At 44.2% G+C, this 19,097-nt stretch overlaps 1 protein-coding gene across 1 annotated transcript; it reads right to left on the bottom strand.

Moving 5' to 3' along the window:
• Window positions 1–289: 289 nt before the first annotated feature.
• On the bottom strand, window positions 290–17,734 carry LOC133348515 (uncharacterized). Its single transcript, XM_061561366.1, has 7 exons — window positions 17,581–17,734; window positions 14,972–15,061; window positions 11,450–11,812; window positions 8,390–8,476; window positions 5,945–6,072; window positions 5,286–5,333; window positions 290–3,936 (listed from the first exon to the last, which is right to left on the bottom strand). Exons 1-7 carry the CDS (start codon window positions 17,636–17,638, stop codon window positions 3,811–3,813), a joined length of 900 nt encoding a protein of 299 aa, XP_061417350.1. The 5' UTR covers window positions 17,639–17,734; the 3' UTR covers window positions 290–3,810.
• Between the last annotated feature and the right edge of the window lie 1,363 nt (window positions 17,735–19,097).

The raw sequence follows: 19,097 nt of genomic DNA, 5'->3' as shown, positions 1-19,097 counted from the left end.
GGAGGGGGAGAAGCCGTCCCACCAAGCGGCTGGTGATGAGAAATTATTTTTGTAATTTAAATAAAACTTTTCGAAAAAAATTGCTTTGTTGCGTTTCAAAAAAATGCAAGCGGAACGATTCTTTTCAGCGCGAATTGCCTAACGAAGATGGCATTTTAAGTTGTTCACCATTAGAAACCGCTGCAGCACCACAGTCTGATTTGTTCATTTGCGATGAGCTTCACATGTTAGCCACGCCGTTTGAGACCCATCCAGGGCGGTGATGGCTGCAATGAGACGATGTCACAACGCTAGGTTGCAAGTGTTGAATTCGAAAACTCATCCCTATTGTGTACCTCAGCGTGTGCATATTTTTAAAAAAATATTTCAGCTCCGGTACATGGCCCGATTACAGGCATCCATCCTATTCAAATCCTCACCATTATCTACCAACAAGGACAAAGTTGCTACATTGTTAATATTTTAATAGAAACACTGTGGTTTGACAGCTACCCATTACAAATTCCACTCTAAATACATTCACTACGTATCACACAATCAGTAGGGAACATACACACTTTTTTTTACTTGCAAGACAGTACATCGAAACGCATATCATGTTATATGTTCCAGCGTGTTCTTAAATGTAATTATTTATTCTGCACCGTTTGCTCATGTGTGGGTTTGTTTTTGTTATTGCTACGTGTCTTTCTTTGAACGAGTTCTTTTAAAGTTTTGTTATTTCATTTCACTCCCATGCTATGGTCCCACAATCAATTAAAATATTCCTTAGATCCGGCTTCTGCAAGTACGACAATTCCTTCCCTCTCGACGGGTTTAGTTGTGGCGGTTTTCAGATAAATGTATTGAGATACGGTTCGCCAATCGCGCATCTGTGGCTCGGCCATTCGCGGTTGAACGCAAGATTCCTGGATGCATCGTAACTGCACTGCCCGCGATGATGCTGCCACGGAAGGACAAATTCGCCACCCTGGCCCCGAAAGCGGCAACATCCCGGTGTAACAGGCTAAAATAACCCCTGCCCCGATTAAACCCAGGTATAGTTTGGCCCAGGCCAGAGTATACCCTAGGGGGATAAAGTGTCCTAGGCTAAACTATACCCGGGGGTTTAAACCAGACTGAGCCAGACCATACCACTCCAGGCCAGAATATGCCCCGTGTGAAAGTTCAAAGGCAAAACAGCCGACAACGAACTTCAATCTGTATCTAAAAAGCGTATAAATGGAAGTAAGAATCTCAATTTGATCAATTGAAGCATTTTTAGGCTTAGGGTTATTATTAAAGTTTTTCTGGTTGAAGCAATCACAGTGTATGTGTTTACAGTTTTAAATAAAATGTTGGAAAAATTTACTAATTCATGTGTATATCGCTCAACACAATTACTATCATGGGGGTATGATTTGGCCTAGAGGGGCATCATTTGGCCGAGGCCATAATATACCCCAGAGTATAAATTGTCCTAGGCCATAATATACCCGGGTATAATCGAACCTCGGCCGTTTTAACCCCGGGTATACTCCGGCCTGTTACACCGGGTCCCAGGTCAAGTGTTCCTAGCCTCCAGTGAGGCAGTGGGGTTCAGATTTTTCTTCCTGCAGTTTACATTACTGCACACCAAGGGTGGCACAGTCGGGTTTAATTGTCTTTTTATGTTAAACCCGATCATCTGAGATTGGGAGAAATCCGGTTTAATTGGTTCTAATTGCGGCATTCGAGCGGAACTTCTCAACGATGGGCTTCATCCATTCCAAGCCAAGGAACTCACTGGCGCCCACGATTGTGGAGGAGAAGCTCGTGTTCATCAAGACCAACCTGCCCGCCGCATTCTACGACTACCCCGTGCCCGACGGCCCCCCGAGTACAATAATAGCAGCACCGACGAGGAAGCAGCCTAAGCCTTGGATCAGAGTTTCGTATTCATTAAACCAGGTTTTAATTCCCCTAAATCGTGTTTAATTGTATTAAAGAAAAAACCCGATGCCTGTCGCTGGAAAAATCGGGTTTTTTCCACCCATGCTGCACACGGATACATGTACAGTATTGTACACTGCGTTCTTTGTTTTAATTCTATACATTTATCAAACGAAGTTTTGATAATTGGTTCTTTACCCTTCTATCTGGCAACAAAACTGACACCCTTTTACAAGGAGTCATGTTTGCATAGACCGCAATACCTGCAGTCATAATACAAACAAAAGAACATAACTCTGATAATGTGCACTGTCCTTGAAGTTGATTGGTCCACACCCGAGACAGCTTTCCTTAGAGCCTAGTCTCATATGGGTTGGACCAGATGACGCCAAAAGGCGCACAACTCAAAGACAATGCACCATCAGAGTATGAGAGCTCGGGGCAAGCATCTACACTATGGGAACCTCATTTGCCAGTAAAAATATGATAATTGGTTCTTTACCCTTCTATCTGGCAACAAAACTGACACCTTTTTACAAGGAGTCATGTTTGCATAGACCGCAATACCTGCAGTCATAATACAAACAAAAGAACATAACTCTGATAATGTGCATTGTAAACGAAGTTTTATTGAACACTAGAAAACGTTAATCGAATTTTACATTCAAAATACGTCCTGTTTAATGTTTGGGTTGAAGTAGAGTAACATACATAAGGGGTGGATATTATGAACCCTGAACCAAACCCGAGTTTTCCCATAATGAACCTTATGGCGGGACCCTGGGGCAAGTCAAAATCGTAATTCATGTATTTTTGGCGACTCCGTCCCACGCACATAAAGGCCGCGACCCACCTGGCACGGATCATTCTGTTGTCATGTCGCCCAAGCGCAGCAGCGAGGACGAATGCGCAGAAGAAACAAAACTTTTAAACTTTGATTAGCGCTTCGTGTAGAGCTCGTCGAGAGGAATAGATTGCCGTGTCGTTCGCCTTCAACGGACATAAAATGACGTTGCAACGCAGTTAATGCAAGAGCCGGGGGCTTATGGGCCGATTGCAGCTATTTTGTTTCGCGAACTTGATGTAACTTTTTAATTGTCTAGGGTTGCCACCTTTGAGATACCTCTGAAATACAAAAGAACTGGACATATCACTGGAAAAAAAGAATATCACACAATACCAGAAGAGAGGACAACCACATGGGAACACATTTTTTTTGAGCACCATATTATTATACAACTGCCAAATGTTGCGTGAAGACTAACGGATTATCCAGGTCAGCTACCTCGACAAGAGCGTGATCCCTGGAAGACCAAGACAAGTAGCAACCCTCGTGGAAACACTATGCAATGATGCCTGCATTGTACTGATGAGTCCTTGCAGGATGGAACCGGTATACAGTTGCCTCGTTACACTGCTGTATATAAATATAAAAACATCCATAATCTCATCCCTTTTGAGTTGGTGACTTTCACAAGAATGTGCACAGGAACGGTGACGTCATCTTGATATGCCAAGCATGCCGATGTTCCTGATTTCCTCTTTAAATCACCTATTTGTGTACTATATTTTAAAAAGTTATTGCATTTATATATATAAGTGCGTAAAGTTATACTTAACCACATCCAACCTGATAAACAATGTTACTTTCAAACGTTGCAGGTTGCAACATTCATGGCTCTGATATAACCCAGAAATGTTGCATACACTTCCACTTTGAAATGTTTACAGCTAAAGTGAACACCCATGTCTAATTGAATACTTGCTAGTGATGTCCATAAATAATGGTGAATTCCACGCAACTTTATATTCAGGAATAAGGATTAATCAATGTTGCTTTATGCTGAAAACAAATCAAGGCCTAGTATTGTATCCTGAGATCCTAACACCCACACGGATCTAAAACTTTGTCTCTACGAGGATCAAGTCGGATTTATGAGCAGGGATCTTCTGAAACGAGTGCCGATGCTCCTGCGTGCTCCCATTCCTGGCTTCACGAACTCCACGAGCAGGTTCCGCCTTGCTCTGTGAAGTATAACAGAAGTCATTCAGCAAGTAACGGAGCGTCTATTATCAGTCGCTTCTCAAGCTCGCAATACACACATTGACCCATGGGTATGAGATTCGATTCTATTCAAGTCGTATACTTGCAGTCTATTTATGTTGATACCGGGCCACTTTCAATAACTGACGTAGAATATATTTTGCAGTCGTGTCTCTCCAACTAATATCTTCATTTGTCTAGCGAATATGATGTAAGTGACTTTTTAATTGTCTCATTTATCTTGAACAAAACGTTGCAGCCGTTCTTGATTAAGATCTTCAATTATTCAGCACATCTGAGATGGTTAGTAATTTCCCCTTTTAAGTGTAAATCAAAAATTCTGCAATCATTTTATTTGGAAAGCATCTGACACTGTGAATTACTTGCCCAACCCCCTTTGTGACTTTCTTCACGCAGTCTCATTTTAGCCGTTTCCATTGGTGTAAATGCATTTAATAGTTTCTAAATATTTTTACTCGGGCCTTGGTTTGTGAAAGCTCGGATGACTGCGTCAATTTGCACTGAGTCTACCACTAAATTCATAATAGTATCATTTATTAAAGGTGGACTGCGATAAAAAAATTATGACAATGAAACAAGTGCAAGTGGGCTGGAATGTTTTTAGAAAATTTTACTTGATAAAATTGAAGAGCAAATATCTATACAATATGCCGATGGAAGAAAATGAGTGTATATTACCTGCTAAGACGCATGTATGGGACGCGTGGACATTGACAAAGAGTGGAACAAAAGCTGGAAAGTGCACAAAGACACATGCAGCAGCGCATGCTGGGAATTACACTGACAAAGAGGAACACGTGACTTAAAAAAACACATATTAGGAACATCATGTTGACTGTTAAGAAAAGTAAATGGGCTTGAGTAGTAGACATCGCTATCAAGGATAATGATCGATGGAAGAGACTTTTGATAGTGACGAAGACTGAGCAAGAAACACGCACAAGAGAATGACCACCGCAGATTATGGAGCGATGAGATCAGCTCGTGATGAGGTCAGATGAAATTAGTGATGATCAGTGATGATCAGATGAGATCAGTGATGACATCAGTGATGAGATCAGAGCAATGAGATGAGTTCGTGCGGCACAGCGAGATGCATTGTGGATCTGTGTGTGTTGGGCTTCTTTCGCGCCGTACGCAGCCGACCGCGTCCATGAGATTTGGTCCTTGTATAAAATTCATGTACAGCGTTGTGGGATGCTGTTGGCATGAATGACGCTATATAATATGAAAGCGTATTTATTAAAAGACTTGGAGAGACCTTCGTCCAACACGCTGATGATAGTGATAATAAGATTGTAGCACTTACTCTTCCATCCCGTGCCCTGATCAATTTGCAGACGACAGCACTTATTTGCTGTAAAACATGAGAGTGTGAAAGCAATACCATTAGATAAGAATCACATTTATGTACACATGATATTTGTAAAAAAATATACAAGTGCAGGTATTACATAACGATGTCCATTTTTAGTTGAATGGTTTGCTTTGCAAAATTTGGCAACAAAACGTTGAGGAGGAGTGGTATCGTGTGGTTGGTATGGGCCCTGATGCAGGGATTGAAATGGGTCCTGCTGTTTGCCTCCTCCATTCTCTACACTATTCTAATGCCCCCTAAAACAGACTAAATAACAGTGGGAGTAAGCACTGCTCTTCGTGTCTCACCACATCTCTCTATCCGTCACTATGTTTCAAGGTATACTTTTCATCTCTCTCCATGTCTGTGTATCTTTCTCTTCGTCCCTCTCCATGTCTCTTTGTTTCATGGAGACACTCTTCCACTGTGGTCTGGCTGTCTACCCAAACCACTTTCGAGCCTTGCCCTGACCACTTGCTCTGGCCTTCCCCTCCCAAAATGATTTTATCCAAAGTCTCTGCCCCAAATTCCCCCCACCACCACCCCCAAATCATCTTCTGTCCCACGTGTCATCATTTGGTGGTGTGTGTGGAAATCTTAGCTGAGCGCACCTCCATTTTGACCTCAAACACTCCGAACACCATGAGAACAATGGCTGCTATCGTGCACACCACGAAGAGAATGACCTTCACGATCGCGGCCTGCTCCTGTCGGAACGCCAGCTCCTCGTCCTTCTGGCCTGTGAGCCATCGATAAACACACACACCCACACCGGTCACATCGTTAGTGGTGGCGAGATGTTAACTACCTCGCCTGATATGCAGGAGGTAGTGGGTTCCATCCCGACCCTGATGATGCCTGTATATTTGAAGATTGCATGTTCTCCCAGTGGTCGTGTGGATTTTTTACAGGTCCTCCAGGTTTTCCCTCCACATTTATAAACACGCGTTTAGAGTGTTTGGCTGCGATCAATTTCCACATGATATGCCACTTCGTTGAGCGATCATTTGTGGCAAGGTCGCTTCTCAAAAATGGCTTTACAGCTCAATGGTAAAATAAATACAAAATAGTTTAGTTTTAGTCTAGTAGTTCAACTCGGTCATCACAAACGTTCCTCGATAACTGAAAACGTGAACCCGGTCATTGCAAACGTAAACTCAGTCATCGCAAACGTTTCTCAGTTCACGTGAACACATCGTCAGCAAGCATCGCAGTGGCGTGGCATTCCATTTCACGAGATGGCGATGTTGGATGCTGCAGCGCTTTATATTTAGGATTGGAATCGTTCCCAGCTCGTGTCGTCTGAAAGGCAAGTGCTGCCTGGTTTTTTTTTTATATATAAACTTTTGAAAAATAAAGAAGAGCTCCCAACGATGGGATCAAGGCCTTGAGCTGGGTACTGACTGAAACACATCGATCTACATTTAGAAGTTCTCCATCGCTCCTCAGTTTCACAGTAATTTCCTGACCTCTCAAGGGAGCCACTTTCATCGTGAAAAACAAATTGATACATTTGCTGTGTTGCTAAGTGATAGTAATAATAATAGTGGGTGACTCAGGAGTTTTTGAAATGTTAGGTTAACAATTATACATTATCGCTGAACCCTTCATGCCGATAATGGAATGGTAATTACGTGGTCAAATTGCTGCTTCAGCGAACTTATACGGAAAATAACAGGTTATTAAAAAATAATATATTTCATTATTCCATCACTTGAGGTGTCTGCGTTTCTGATGGCTGGTCTTCTTGAGGTTGCGTTGAGGATGACGGGAGAAGCGGAGGCTACACTCGTCTTGAGGCTCAGAGCCAAAATCAGTTTCCTGACCTTAATGCTATTCAAGAATTGACTTCCACTAACTCGCCTATTACACTCCAGTCAGACCACCTATTAACTTCCAGAATGGATACTAACAATGGTAAATCTATACTCTTTGGTTCTTTCGGTAAAGTCACGTAGGTGAAAAAAATAAATGAAATAAATCACGACGCTTCGATTGCAACACAAGCAATCATCATCATCACCATCATCCACTTACTTCTAGCCCCCCCCCCCCCATCATGCCCAGTCTCACGTCCCAGCCCTTAGTGGACACGCAACGCTCCCCCTTCCCCTTACCCCCTCCCCTCTCTGACTTATATAAACGCCTTAACTCCGGCATCTCTCCCACTTCGGTAAAAAAAACTGTTTTCTTACTGTGGTTGTCACACCTGATGATGATTGCTTGTGTTGCAATCGAAACGTCGTGATTTATTTATTTTTATTTTTTCACCTACGTGACTTTACCGAAAGAACCAAAGAGTATGGATCCTTGCAGTCACGAAAACTTCAAATCTTGAATGGTAAATCGAATGCTCCGTTGCGTCCCAGCGAGGCCATTATCTGACATTAACTACCACTCCACATCACTCGCCAAGACTATGTAGCACTCTTTCTCTGTCAACCTCAAAATTTTTTGAAAGCCAGTCAGCTGAAATGTCGATTTTTCCATCCCTGTGTGACAGTAGAAAAAGACACCTGTTGTTATTTTCAATTAACTTGTTATTTTGTCGTAATTAGGTGTCAATTTATAGCGCATTTGGTAATGTAGCACCCAACATCCCATACCTCAAAGTCTGTAAGTGAGCGGTGGTCATCAGCATCAATATCATTCATAATATAGGTTTTTGGGTCAGATTGCATTATTTATAAATGTGTCGTAACCCTCCACCACCCGACACGGCCAAACAGTAAAAAATGTGTCACGTTTTCAAAGGACAAATTAATTGACTTTTCTTTAGCCCACTGGCGTGCTGAAGAGAGAATCAACAGCATTTTAAAATTTGAGTAGTACGACGTTTCGCTGATAATTACAATCAGCTTCATCGGGCAAGAATCAATTGAGTGTCCTTGTTGACAAGCATGCTCTGCCACTGCCGACAGTTGTGTTTGAGATAATTTAATGTTTCTTTGGTGTTCTTTTAGTCTACGTGACAAAAAAATTGCATCAATATCATCTGCGATGATATTCATCTGTGATGATATTGATGATGATGATGGTAATTCATGGTAGGTCACCTTCATGTGGCTCTTCCGTTGGATCGACATTGGCTCTTGGCGTCAGTCTGCTCATGAAGGAGCAAGTTGTAAATTCCTGTAAAGAGACTGCGTGAAACAAACACGTCACTATTCCGCCACCAATTAAATATCAACGGCATGTGCCGCATTGGCAGGGTGTGACGAAACATTCTGATAATGCAGCGATATTAGACCATATCCCACCCTTTTGTTATCTGCACTTCTTATTCACACCTCCAAATTGACACTGTTATCCGTGTGACAATCCTATTATCTGCGGGAATCTGTAGATAAGAGGAGTAACCAGAAGTTGTGGCAAATTCAGGATAACAGGATGCACCAATTACATATACAGTATGTTTATTATTAGCCTTGTTTACCCAGGAAAGCATCGTTTTCGCAGTAGGGGGCGATGTTGCTATGTGTAATTGCAATTGGGTGATTTTTCAGGTGTTGTATTTGCTTCAGCATGGGGCCTTCAGTTTGCCACATTTGCTCAAATATATTTTGATGGTGACCCAGCAAAAGAGGACACAATACCCTGGTTCAGGAACTGCTTGTGAGTGCTTTTTACACATTTCTGCGCGTAGTTTGAAACGTATGGGTTTTCTGGCCCGCACTATTTTTTTACACGCTTTTCTTTAACTCACTGTCTGTTGTTGTTGTCGTATCTTCAAATCTTGTAACTCAATTTTAACCCACTTCCCAATGTGGCATCGACTGCAAATTTCGTATACTTATGTTTTACTGATGACAATACTATATTCTATCATAAAAAAAATTTAAACATTATTTTTTACATGTTATGTTTCGGCTTGGGTCTAATTGTTCACAGTAAACTGACGTTGGCTGTAATTGGCCACGGTCCCTTACGTTATGGCAAGCATCGGGGCCACTTCCTGGAGTCGTGGAGTTTTGCCATTACGAGTACGGTACATTTAATTAAAGCGTGTTTAATAAAAAAAAATATTATTTATTTTTCTGTCTTGATAGGGTCTTCTCTCGTAAATTACAGAATCGACGACAAGGAAAGAAGCAGAAAGAGAAGTGTTTGAGCTCCAGTGTGGTAGTTGAACAGTGTGGATGAGACAAAAAAAAGTCTGGTTGCTAAAGTGTGTAGAGTAGCAATGGCAGGCAAGTGTTTACCGATCAGCCACACATTTCCCCTGTTTGAATAAAAAAAGTTGAACGGCCCATCTAAGAGGGTTGTACAATCATTACAATACATTGTGACTGGTGACGTATACGTGCAGCCATTTTGTCAATCCACTGCTGGACGAGGGTTTCCATATACAATGTGGATCATGGAGGCTACTCTTTGGTTCTTTTGGTAAAGTCACGTAGGTAGAAAATAAATTAAATCACGACGTTTCAGGCGCAACACAAGCGTCCGTCATCAGGTGGGACAACCACAGCAAGAAACAATTTTGGCAAGAAACAACTTTGGCAATTGTTTCTTGCTGTGGTTGTTCCACCTGATGACGGACGCTTGTGTTGCGCCCGAAACGTCGTGATTTAATTTATTTTCTACCTACGTGACTTTACCGACAGAACCAAAGAGTATGGATCCCTGCAGTCACGAAAACTTCAAATCTAAATCATGGAGGTTATTTGACTATACCTCAGTGACGTGCGGTGAGGTCATTGGCTGGGGAGGCACTGGCTCGTGTCAGAGCCAGATTCACACACTGAGGGGGGCGTGTCCTCACGGAGGGGGCGTGTCCTCACTGAGGGGCGTGTCCTCACTGAGGGGGCGTGGCCTCACTGAGGGGGCGTGGCCTCACTGAGGGGGCGTGCCCTCACGGAGGGGGCGTGTCCTCACGGAGGGGGCGTGTTAGACACGTGCCCCTCAGTGAGGCAGATGTGATAGCTGCCTCCCCTGACCGCACGTCCCTGATATACCTTACCACGAGGGCAATGCAAGTTGATGAAGATGGGAAGCATCGACACTGGAGCATTGCACAGTAAGCAATGGATTTTGCTGAACTCTACTCTGCTGACAACGAAGCTCCACAGCAGCTTGCAACACTTGTTTTAACCATGTGGCCACCAATCCAAGTACCGTACTGGACAAACTATCTAGCGTCTGAGACTGGGCGCCACGGTGGTGAGACATTAATAACTACCGCGCCTGGTAGACTGGAGGTTGTGGGTTTTATCCTGACCCTGACGTCTGCTGTATATTTGTAGTTTGCATGTCCTCCCCGTAATCACGTGGGTTATTTCAGGTCCCCCGGTTTTCCCCTTCACATTAAAAATCTTGTGTTTAAGAGTATTTGGTGGCTATGAATTCTAAGTGATAAGTCACTTCGTTGAGCTATCATTTGTGGCCAGGTCGAGTTCTGAAAAAGAGTTGAATAGTTCAGTGGGCCTTACCCGGTAAAATAAAAAAAAGTTTAAGTTAAATGTTATATTCTTGGTCCTTTTGGTAAAGTCACGTAGAAGGGAAATAATAAAATAATAAAAATAAAAAACAACAAAATTCTCACGTGACTTGACCGAAAGAACCAAGAATATGAATCCCTGCAGTCACGAAAGCCTTAAATCTAAATTTTATAGTTTGATACCGTCATAGGTATGCTTCTATAACTACAGAATTTGTAATAATGGTCGGAACCTCCTGGTTACACCAGCCCACAGGGGATTATTGTGTCTGTCCGTCCTGCATCAAAAAATGGGAGGGGTGGGGCTGGGTGGAGAGGGGAGGTTGGGGAGGGGCTGGGTGGGGAGGGTGGGGAGGGGCTGGGTGGGGAGGGTAGGGTGGGGAGGGGCTGGGTGGGGAGGGTGGGGCTGGGTGGGGGGTGGGAGGGGTGGGGCTGGGTGTGGAGGGGCTGGTCACCCCGCGGTGCCCTTATAAAACTGAATGTTTAACCTACTCACGCCGGCTTGTGCCCGCCCTCACAGTCGGCCATATTTGCGAAATACACCACGCCGCCGTTGACCCTGGCCATTGACCGAGCAACCCAACGTTCCTACCAGCTCCCTCCGCAGGAATGTGTTAGCATATTTTCCAATGTCCTGTCCAGTAATGCTATTGCATAAGATTCCACTGCAGCTCACCTGTTGTGTTGACCACGGCAATGCCGGGCTCACTGCTGCCCAGTGAAACCTCGCACCCAACCGCGCGTGAATGTGACCCGAGGTCTTCTGATGATGAGTGTAGGGAGGCCGTGAGTAGGGCCAGCGTAGCTTGAGGTATTTCTTTCACTGTCTCTTGAGGTCCATAACTGTCGGTCCCAAACCTGGAAGAGGTCGGCTGCGAGGAGGGAGCACGTGGCTGGGATGTTGAGGCGGTGGACAACGCTTCCTCCACCTGATGTTGAGGATTGACCCAAATGAGCACGGTGACTGGTGACTGACTGGCCCATGTGCACTGCAGGCTCAACAGCGACTTGTTTGACTTGGGCAAAGTGGGGTCCAATACTGAATGCAAAGAAAACACACACAAATGTCTTTTGAAATACATTTTTCTTATACTCTTCCTAATATTTATTCCGATTACGCTCTTACGGTCATGTACTGAGATGAGTTGTCTATTTGGAACTCTTGTACACTCATGCAACCCTTTGTGTTCGAGAACAGACTGTGGATGCAGATATCGCAGAACTACTATTGAGATGAATTATCTTGATGTTTTTATTGACACACATCGGGTCCAATTTTCTCGTAGGCGCCGCCGCAGAGAAATATTAGTCGTATGGCAGTCAAACTGATCTCTTAAAATTGTCAAAGGTGAAATTTACAAAAATAATCGAAAATATAATGATGAGGTTTTTATTTGTTCAATGCAGTCAATGGTAACAAGGCCGAGACCATGAACTTGCTGCATCGGAGAATCCAAATTAATCACAAGCAGCTGCCCAGATTCGAACCCAGCAGTGTCAGCGCGGTGCTGCGAGCACTGTGCCAACCTGGCCACTTCTAAAAAAACATTTTTCACGAGAATTTGAAGTTGGCTGCATTCCGAGTGAATTGGTGTCAATATTGTACTGTGCCGTGTGGTGTGCATACAGCACGAACTGTGATGTATGCGCGCAGTTGGAGGGAAACAACTGTATGCATTTGTCATTGATGCTGTCCATGCGGCGGTAGTTTTGGCTGTTTTCTGGGCTAGTTTTTTTAATATCTTCATTGCCGCTTAACTGGGCATGTAACGGTTCACAAATGAATCCCCTACGTCCAGTGATTTCGTGAAATGTCAGGACTCGAGGTTTTAAATCGTATTCATTTACGTTGCCTGGTTTGTATCTCTGTATTGTTTGACTCACTTGTAACATTAGCTGAATTCGTCTAAAAGTACTAAACTATTTTATCGTTGACATAATTTTTGCATAAATCACAATTCCCATTGTTATGCGCACTACTCAATGTATTTATCATGAATCGATAGATCGCTACATGCCTGCAGATTATATACATGTACAGTAATGATGCGAGTGTACAGGTCTTTGTTAATCCACTGCTGGATTAAACATTCCCCATGCCATTTCAGTCAAGGGGGGATTGTTTGACCATACTCGACAACGCTGATCAGGTCAAATTCGTGAGGTGGGGTGGTGGGGGGGGGGCATGCAAGACTCTGTCTCCTCGACAGACCTGTTCTCCACCTGAAGACGGCTGCTTGCGTTGTGGCCGAAACGTCGTGAGAATTATTTTATTATGTTTTATTTTTATTATTTTATTATTTTCCTTCTACGTGACTTTACCGAAAGAACCAAGAACATGCAAGACCAGTTCAGATATCACTCGTCCTCTGATCTTCTTGGTTCTTTCGGTAAAGTCACGTAGAAGGGAAGTAATAAAATAATAAAAATAAAACATAATAAAATTATTATCACGACGTTTCGGCCACAACGCAAGCAGCCGTCCTCAGGTGAAAACCACGTCCGTCGAGGCGACAGAGTCTGAAACGTCGTGAGAATAATTTTATTATGTTTTATTTTTATTATTTTATTACTTCTCTTCTACGTGACTTTACCGAAAGAACCAAGAAGATGAATCCCTGCAGTCACGAAAGCTTTAAATCGAAATCGCCCTCTGATATTTAGCGCTGTGGCCGAACATCGCACCCAGATGACCGGGTTCGCGGTGCAAGTGTGCCAACCACCGCACCACCCGTATATATAACGCGCGGCTTGAACCCGCTGTTGCTTTAACGGCCACACAAAAGTAAAACAAAACTTAGATAACTCTTCATTAGTTACTCAAGTGCCCATTGCAGCCAGAAAGGCTAAGTTTAGCTGCTGGCTCTGCCGCTGAATGTCTCCAACAGTGGCTGTCACCTGGTCACGCCATGAGCTCAGAGTGGGCGGTGTTTTTGTTTTTTGCTGAGTCGCCCTGAAATGGATACGGCTCCCGTTCGTTGTGGATATTGTTGAAGTCAGTGTCCATTGAATTTTTTTCGTTTGCTTCTGGCAACCGACCCGAACGGTCAGCGTGTAAAACGCCGTGTGACGGCTGCAGACGTGCTTACTGGAAGGGCTTTTTTGAGTTGTCGCACGCGTGGTGGAAAACGCTGTGGGAAATTATCTCGTTTCGCGCGATCGCATTCTTTGATTCGGATAGAGGTTACAAGTGTCGTGGATTTCCAATTAAAGCTGTCTGAATAATCAATGCAAGTTGGGCCCCTTTTTTATCATTTATATCTGCGTGCGCAGTAATAATTAATTCATTGCAATTAAATAAATTCAATGCATAGCCCTATGTCGATCCACTGCTGGGCGAAGAATACAAAGGCCCATGTCCTATACGGGCGTTGGATTATCAATAAACCCGACTGCTTTAGATTGAATTGTGTCCGACCAGTAGTGGCTGTGCACGCCTGTTGACCAGCACTGTGGAGGATCACCGCACACACATGCTGTAAAAACTCACTTCCCGTAGGCGTCAATGTGCTGTATCCGAGTTCGCCTGGAGATTTAAGTACAGCAAAAAAAATGTCAAGTCCACCCGTTCCGTATTTACGGAAGAGTGTTTTGCCGGTCTCCTCCCGCATGTAAACTCTTATTCATTGGCCAAGAACACCTTCGTATATACAGGGTGCTTCAAATTTTTTAACAAAATTATATGAGACTATCGTTTTTAATGGAAAGATAACGGATTATGCACTGTAACATAATGCCAAATGTATGTTAATAGCTTAAAAAATTAGTCTCCACTTGTTCGCCATCATTGTCAACACGTGCCTGGAATCTTCTCCAGGTGGTCTCCAGAGCCCCTGTATTATTGCAAATTCTCAGAATTGTGAACATTTTTTTGAAGCACCGTGTAATATCGAGGATCGCAGAGCTTGGGGCAATTTTTTGCGCCAGTTCACCGCGTGGCTGCGATCCTGCTCGTCCGTGGTTCCTCAAGTTCAAGTTCATTTATTAGGTATAGCCTCTCGCCCCTCCTGAGACGCTCTCTCTCTCTCTATCTCGCTTGGAGTGTGAGTGAATACCGTGCGCGATTTCGGGTTCAAATGATTCTGATATCAAAGAACAGTGAACTCATGAGCGCTCCATCCCAGATGTTGTTGCAACAGCGGGGAGTGTGTATGCAGTGGTGAGTTGGGTGGTGGGGGGGGTATAGGCGTCCTCTTACTGTGGATGAGGACATCGGTCTCGTTGCCAGCTCCGTCTCCTCCCCGTGGTGCTTGCACCTCGGCAGAGCAAACCCGGTGCTGCCTGTTCCCTAGGGGGAGCAGACCGCGTGTTATGTGCCCAGGTTATCGCTATGGGTTACCCGCGGTAACGACGACTTCGCCGCGTGCGTATTAATAGCGTGTGCACCTTCTGTGAGTGGCCAATCCCCTGAATAATGACCACCACTGTCAAATAATAATTTGCAGTGTTCCTTGTCGACCCACGCCTGATGACCAAATGACCCGGAATGCACCCGAACTCGTCAAATATCGGAAGCTAAGCAGCGTTGAGCCTGGTGAATGCGTTTGGATGGGTAATCGCATGCAAAAAAAACAGGTTTATCATAGGGCTTTCAGGGCTACTTGGTAGGCAGTAGAAGAGAGGAGATACGGCAAAATATAATGTTGCTCCCCGCCTTCACCAACCCGCACTGACCAGCGTGGTGAAGTATGGTTAAACAGCCCCTTTGACCGACACGGCGTAGAGAGGCCCTAATTCAGCAGTAGATTGCCAAACGGCTGTCATTTATTATGAAAGTGTCTGGTAATGCAGCAGCATTGCAGGACAGTATTTGATCGGAATATTAAATTACAACGCTATATTAACGTATACCTGCAATTTGCGAAAAGCCCTACGGTGTTAAGGGTATCGTGGCAGTGTTCTGTATAAGCACTCAGGGTTACTACGGTGACCCCTTTTTGTTTAAAGTCACAATTGTCGTCGTATTTTTGTGAGTCTATACAGCGATAAATATAAACACTAGAAAAGTACGTCGTACGTGTTGAGTAGCCACACTGAAGAAAGAGACACCTTGTTATTGTGGTGTCGGGTGCACTTAATACCTAACAACAAACATTACACATTCACAGTCGCTCATAGCGTCAACGCCTTCGTATGTTCTACTCCAATGCATACGTGCCTTCACATTGTACACGGATACTGCCTGTGACGATACGTGCCTGAGGTATCCTTTGAGCTATCTACCTCGGTTTAAACAAATATACAGGACATATATTGATCAACTGCTAGATGGAGGCCTTCCCACGCCGTGTCAGTCTTCAGGGGTTTTGTGACTGCGATTTTCCACTCGCGGGACAGTGTTGATCAAAGGGAGTGTAACACGGGACTGATGTCACCCGTTAGCAATCGCCGAGAATCGAACTGAGATGGCCGGGTTCGTGGCGCTGAGCGCTAACCACTGCGCCACTACTCCACCGCATGTACAATATTATTAAGAGGATGGGAAAACATAACATTTACAGGACAGAGTTATCATTTACATGCAAGTCCTTCAACGTGATAACGACGTTCTAGTTCATTAAATTACGTTGCGAACTAATGTTGCCTCGCATAATTATCTTCAGCAAACTCTTTTTGACTCCTTTGCCAGTAGCAAAATATGAGAATAGGTTTTCCCCTTTTTTCTGGCAACAAAAACAGGTGTTGAGATGTTAAAACACCAAACTGAAACCTTTTACAAGGAATCATGTCTGCATTAACCACAATACTTGTGGTCAGAATGAAAAAAAACACGCACTCTGATAATATAATATATGCATCGTCTTTTAAACTGATTGGTCCACATCAGAGACAGCTTTCGTTTGAGCCTAGTCTCAAAACGGTGTGGACCAATCAGTTTCAAAGACAATGCATATATTATCAGGGTACGTTTTTTTTTGCATTCTGACCACAAGTATTGTGGTTAATGCAGACATGATTCCTTGTAAAAGGTTTCAGTTTGGTGTTTTAACATCTCAACACCTGTTTTGTTGCCAGAAAAAAGGGGAAAACCTATTCTCATCTTTTGAGGTCACATCAAGCAGTCAGGCCCGTTTATGTTGCCACAATGGGGTCATTGGTGGGATCTATCTATCAAGTGATCCGTTTATAGACACCCCACTAAAATAACAGCGACATTGTATATATGGGATTAAACATTTTATTTAAAGAGCCTCTAACATGGCTTCCACGAATCTCAACCAATACACGTAGATTAACATTTGAACACTCTCCTCTGTAAGATATGGAGTCAGCACTCTCACAATATTCAACCGGCTGTTGAGAAATAAGAGGGTCATTAGAAATCAGTGAGGTATCCCGAAATGTATCAGCCTGTATTTCTGTCCAAGCACAAGAACAAATACCGTACGTGTAAAGCTGCTGTATGATTTGACCATTACTGTTAATCTGCATATGTACGTAGAATGTTGTGAAGTCCACAGCTGAGCAGTCTCCACATACGCGATTAGTACGGTGCGAAAGAAGTTCAACATACATGTCCATCATCCTATTGGCTTCCCGAACCAATATTACCAAAGCAGCATTTATTGCAGCAAACAATCTTCCGGGACCGGTTTCGACCCTCTGGGTTTCACCAGCAGAGCCAGGCTTGTTTGAAAAAAAATCTGCTTGATTATATTATCAGATGTTTTTTTGTTTGTTGTTGCAAGAGCACTCCACTACACATTACATGTTGTTTTAACCGACGATCTTCCACGGTAACGCGTAACGACGGGGGGGGGGTCTGTGTACCATTTAACCGTTCACGTGCCCGTTGCCACATTTTACCTTCGTAGGTGCGCAGGGATAAGGCGAAGCTCACGCACAGATGCAGCAGCACGGTCATCCTTGGGCCACCACCGGTAGGTTGCGCAACATCAGCGACTGACCCGAGCGAGCCGAGCCGAGCGACCAAACCCAAAAACTTGGGACCTGTCCGCCGCGTGCTCGGCTCACTCAGCTTGCGCTCAGAGACGCGCGTCCACAAGGCGGGGACGCGTCGACGCGCGCCCGCCTCCGGCAGCGGTGCAATAATTATTATTCATGAATTAATGCGTACGCAGAGGGAGCAGAAAAAAGCGCCACAGGGCAGGCGCCACCGTCGCCGCCGCACATCGTGATAGCGCATGCCGCGGGGGGGGGGGGGGGGCGCGCTAATCGGGGCTTCCCATCGCGAATGCTGGTGAACGAGCAATTCACACGTTGCAAACTGCGGCAGCAAACGCGTGCTGCCAGCGACGGCTGGGCTGTGTGGCGAGGTGTGTTTTGGTGACTTGCGCCCAGCCAGGGTTAATTTGTTTCTCGCTGAGTAACTTTGACTGACTGACGAGGCGTATAGACGTCTTCATTTCGCAGTGGATTGATGAAGGCTGTAGTGTATATTATACTGGTAGGAACCTCCTGGTTCCACCAGCCCACAGGGGATTATTGTGTCCGTCCGTCGTGCATCCAAAAATGGGAGGGGTGGGGCTGGGTGGAGAGGGCTGGGTGGGGAGGGTGGGGTGGGGCTGGGTGGGAAAGGGCTGGTCACCCCGTGGTGCCCTTATAAAACTCAACGTTTAACCTATTCACGCCGGCTTGTGCCCGCCCTCACAGTCGGGCATATTTGCGGAAAACACCACGCCGCTGTTGACCCTGGCCATTGACCGAGTAACCCAACGTTCCTACCAGCTCCCTCCGCAGGAATGTGTTTATTGTCGTGGAGAAACTTGAGCTGTTGGGTTATCAAACCATAGACTGGTTCTGTCAGTGTTCTTTAAACAGTTGAGATTCCCAGAAGGTAACATATCTCCAGTGGCCGCAAGGAAAAACACAGAAAAATCGCACTTTGTATAAAGATGAAGAGATAGGTGATTTAGGGCTAATCTAATCAAGTTGTCACGTGGGCAAACATGCCACTTGAGTTTTTCAGCAAACCGGAAAGTTTTAACAATTTTAGTTTCTTATTTTTCAAGTGGTAGGAGACATAACATCCAGTATTTATGGATTTCCACTATCTAAATATGCAAAGTGTTTATACAATTAATTTAGATTATATTTGTATTGCAAAAATAATACATTTGGAAATATAGCAACAGAACATCTCAAAGTTACCTATGCTCACCTTTAACACCTTTCTAATCATTCAGCACTCGTGTGAATGAAAGCATTTTAATTACTAACGGGACCAGTATTTTCACGTCACGTGTGCTCAAGTACAGTGCCATCTTTGCAAACGTTTTGTTGTACGAAAACATTTGACTTGCCCCAAACAAATACATGAATTCACACACAACAGGTGTGCAACATGGTTAATCTCTAAATAA

The sequence above is a fragment of the Lethenteron reissneri genome, chromosome 27 (assembly GCF_015708825.2).
Source record: "Lethenteron reissneri isolate LAM-NWPU_2019-01 chromosome 27, ASM1570882v1, whole genome shotgun sequence".
Lineage (NCBI taxonomy): Eukaryota > Metazoa > Chordata > Hyperoartia > Petromyzontiformes > Petromyzontidae > Lethenteron > Lethenteron reissneri.
This window is presented reverse-complemented; position numbering and strand designations above follow the sequence as displayed.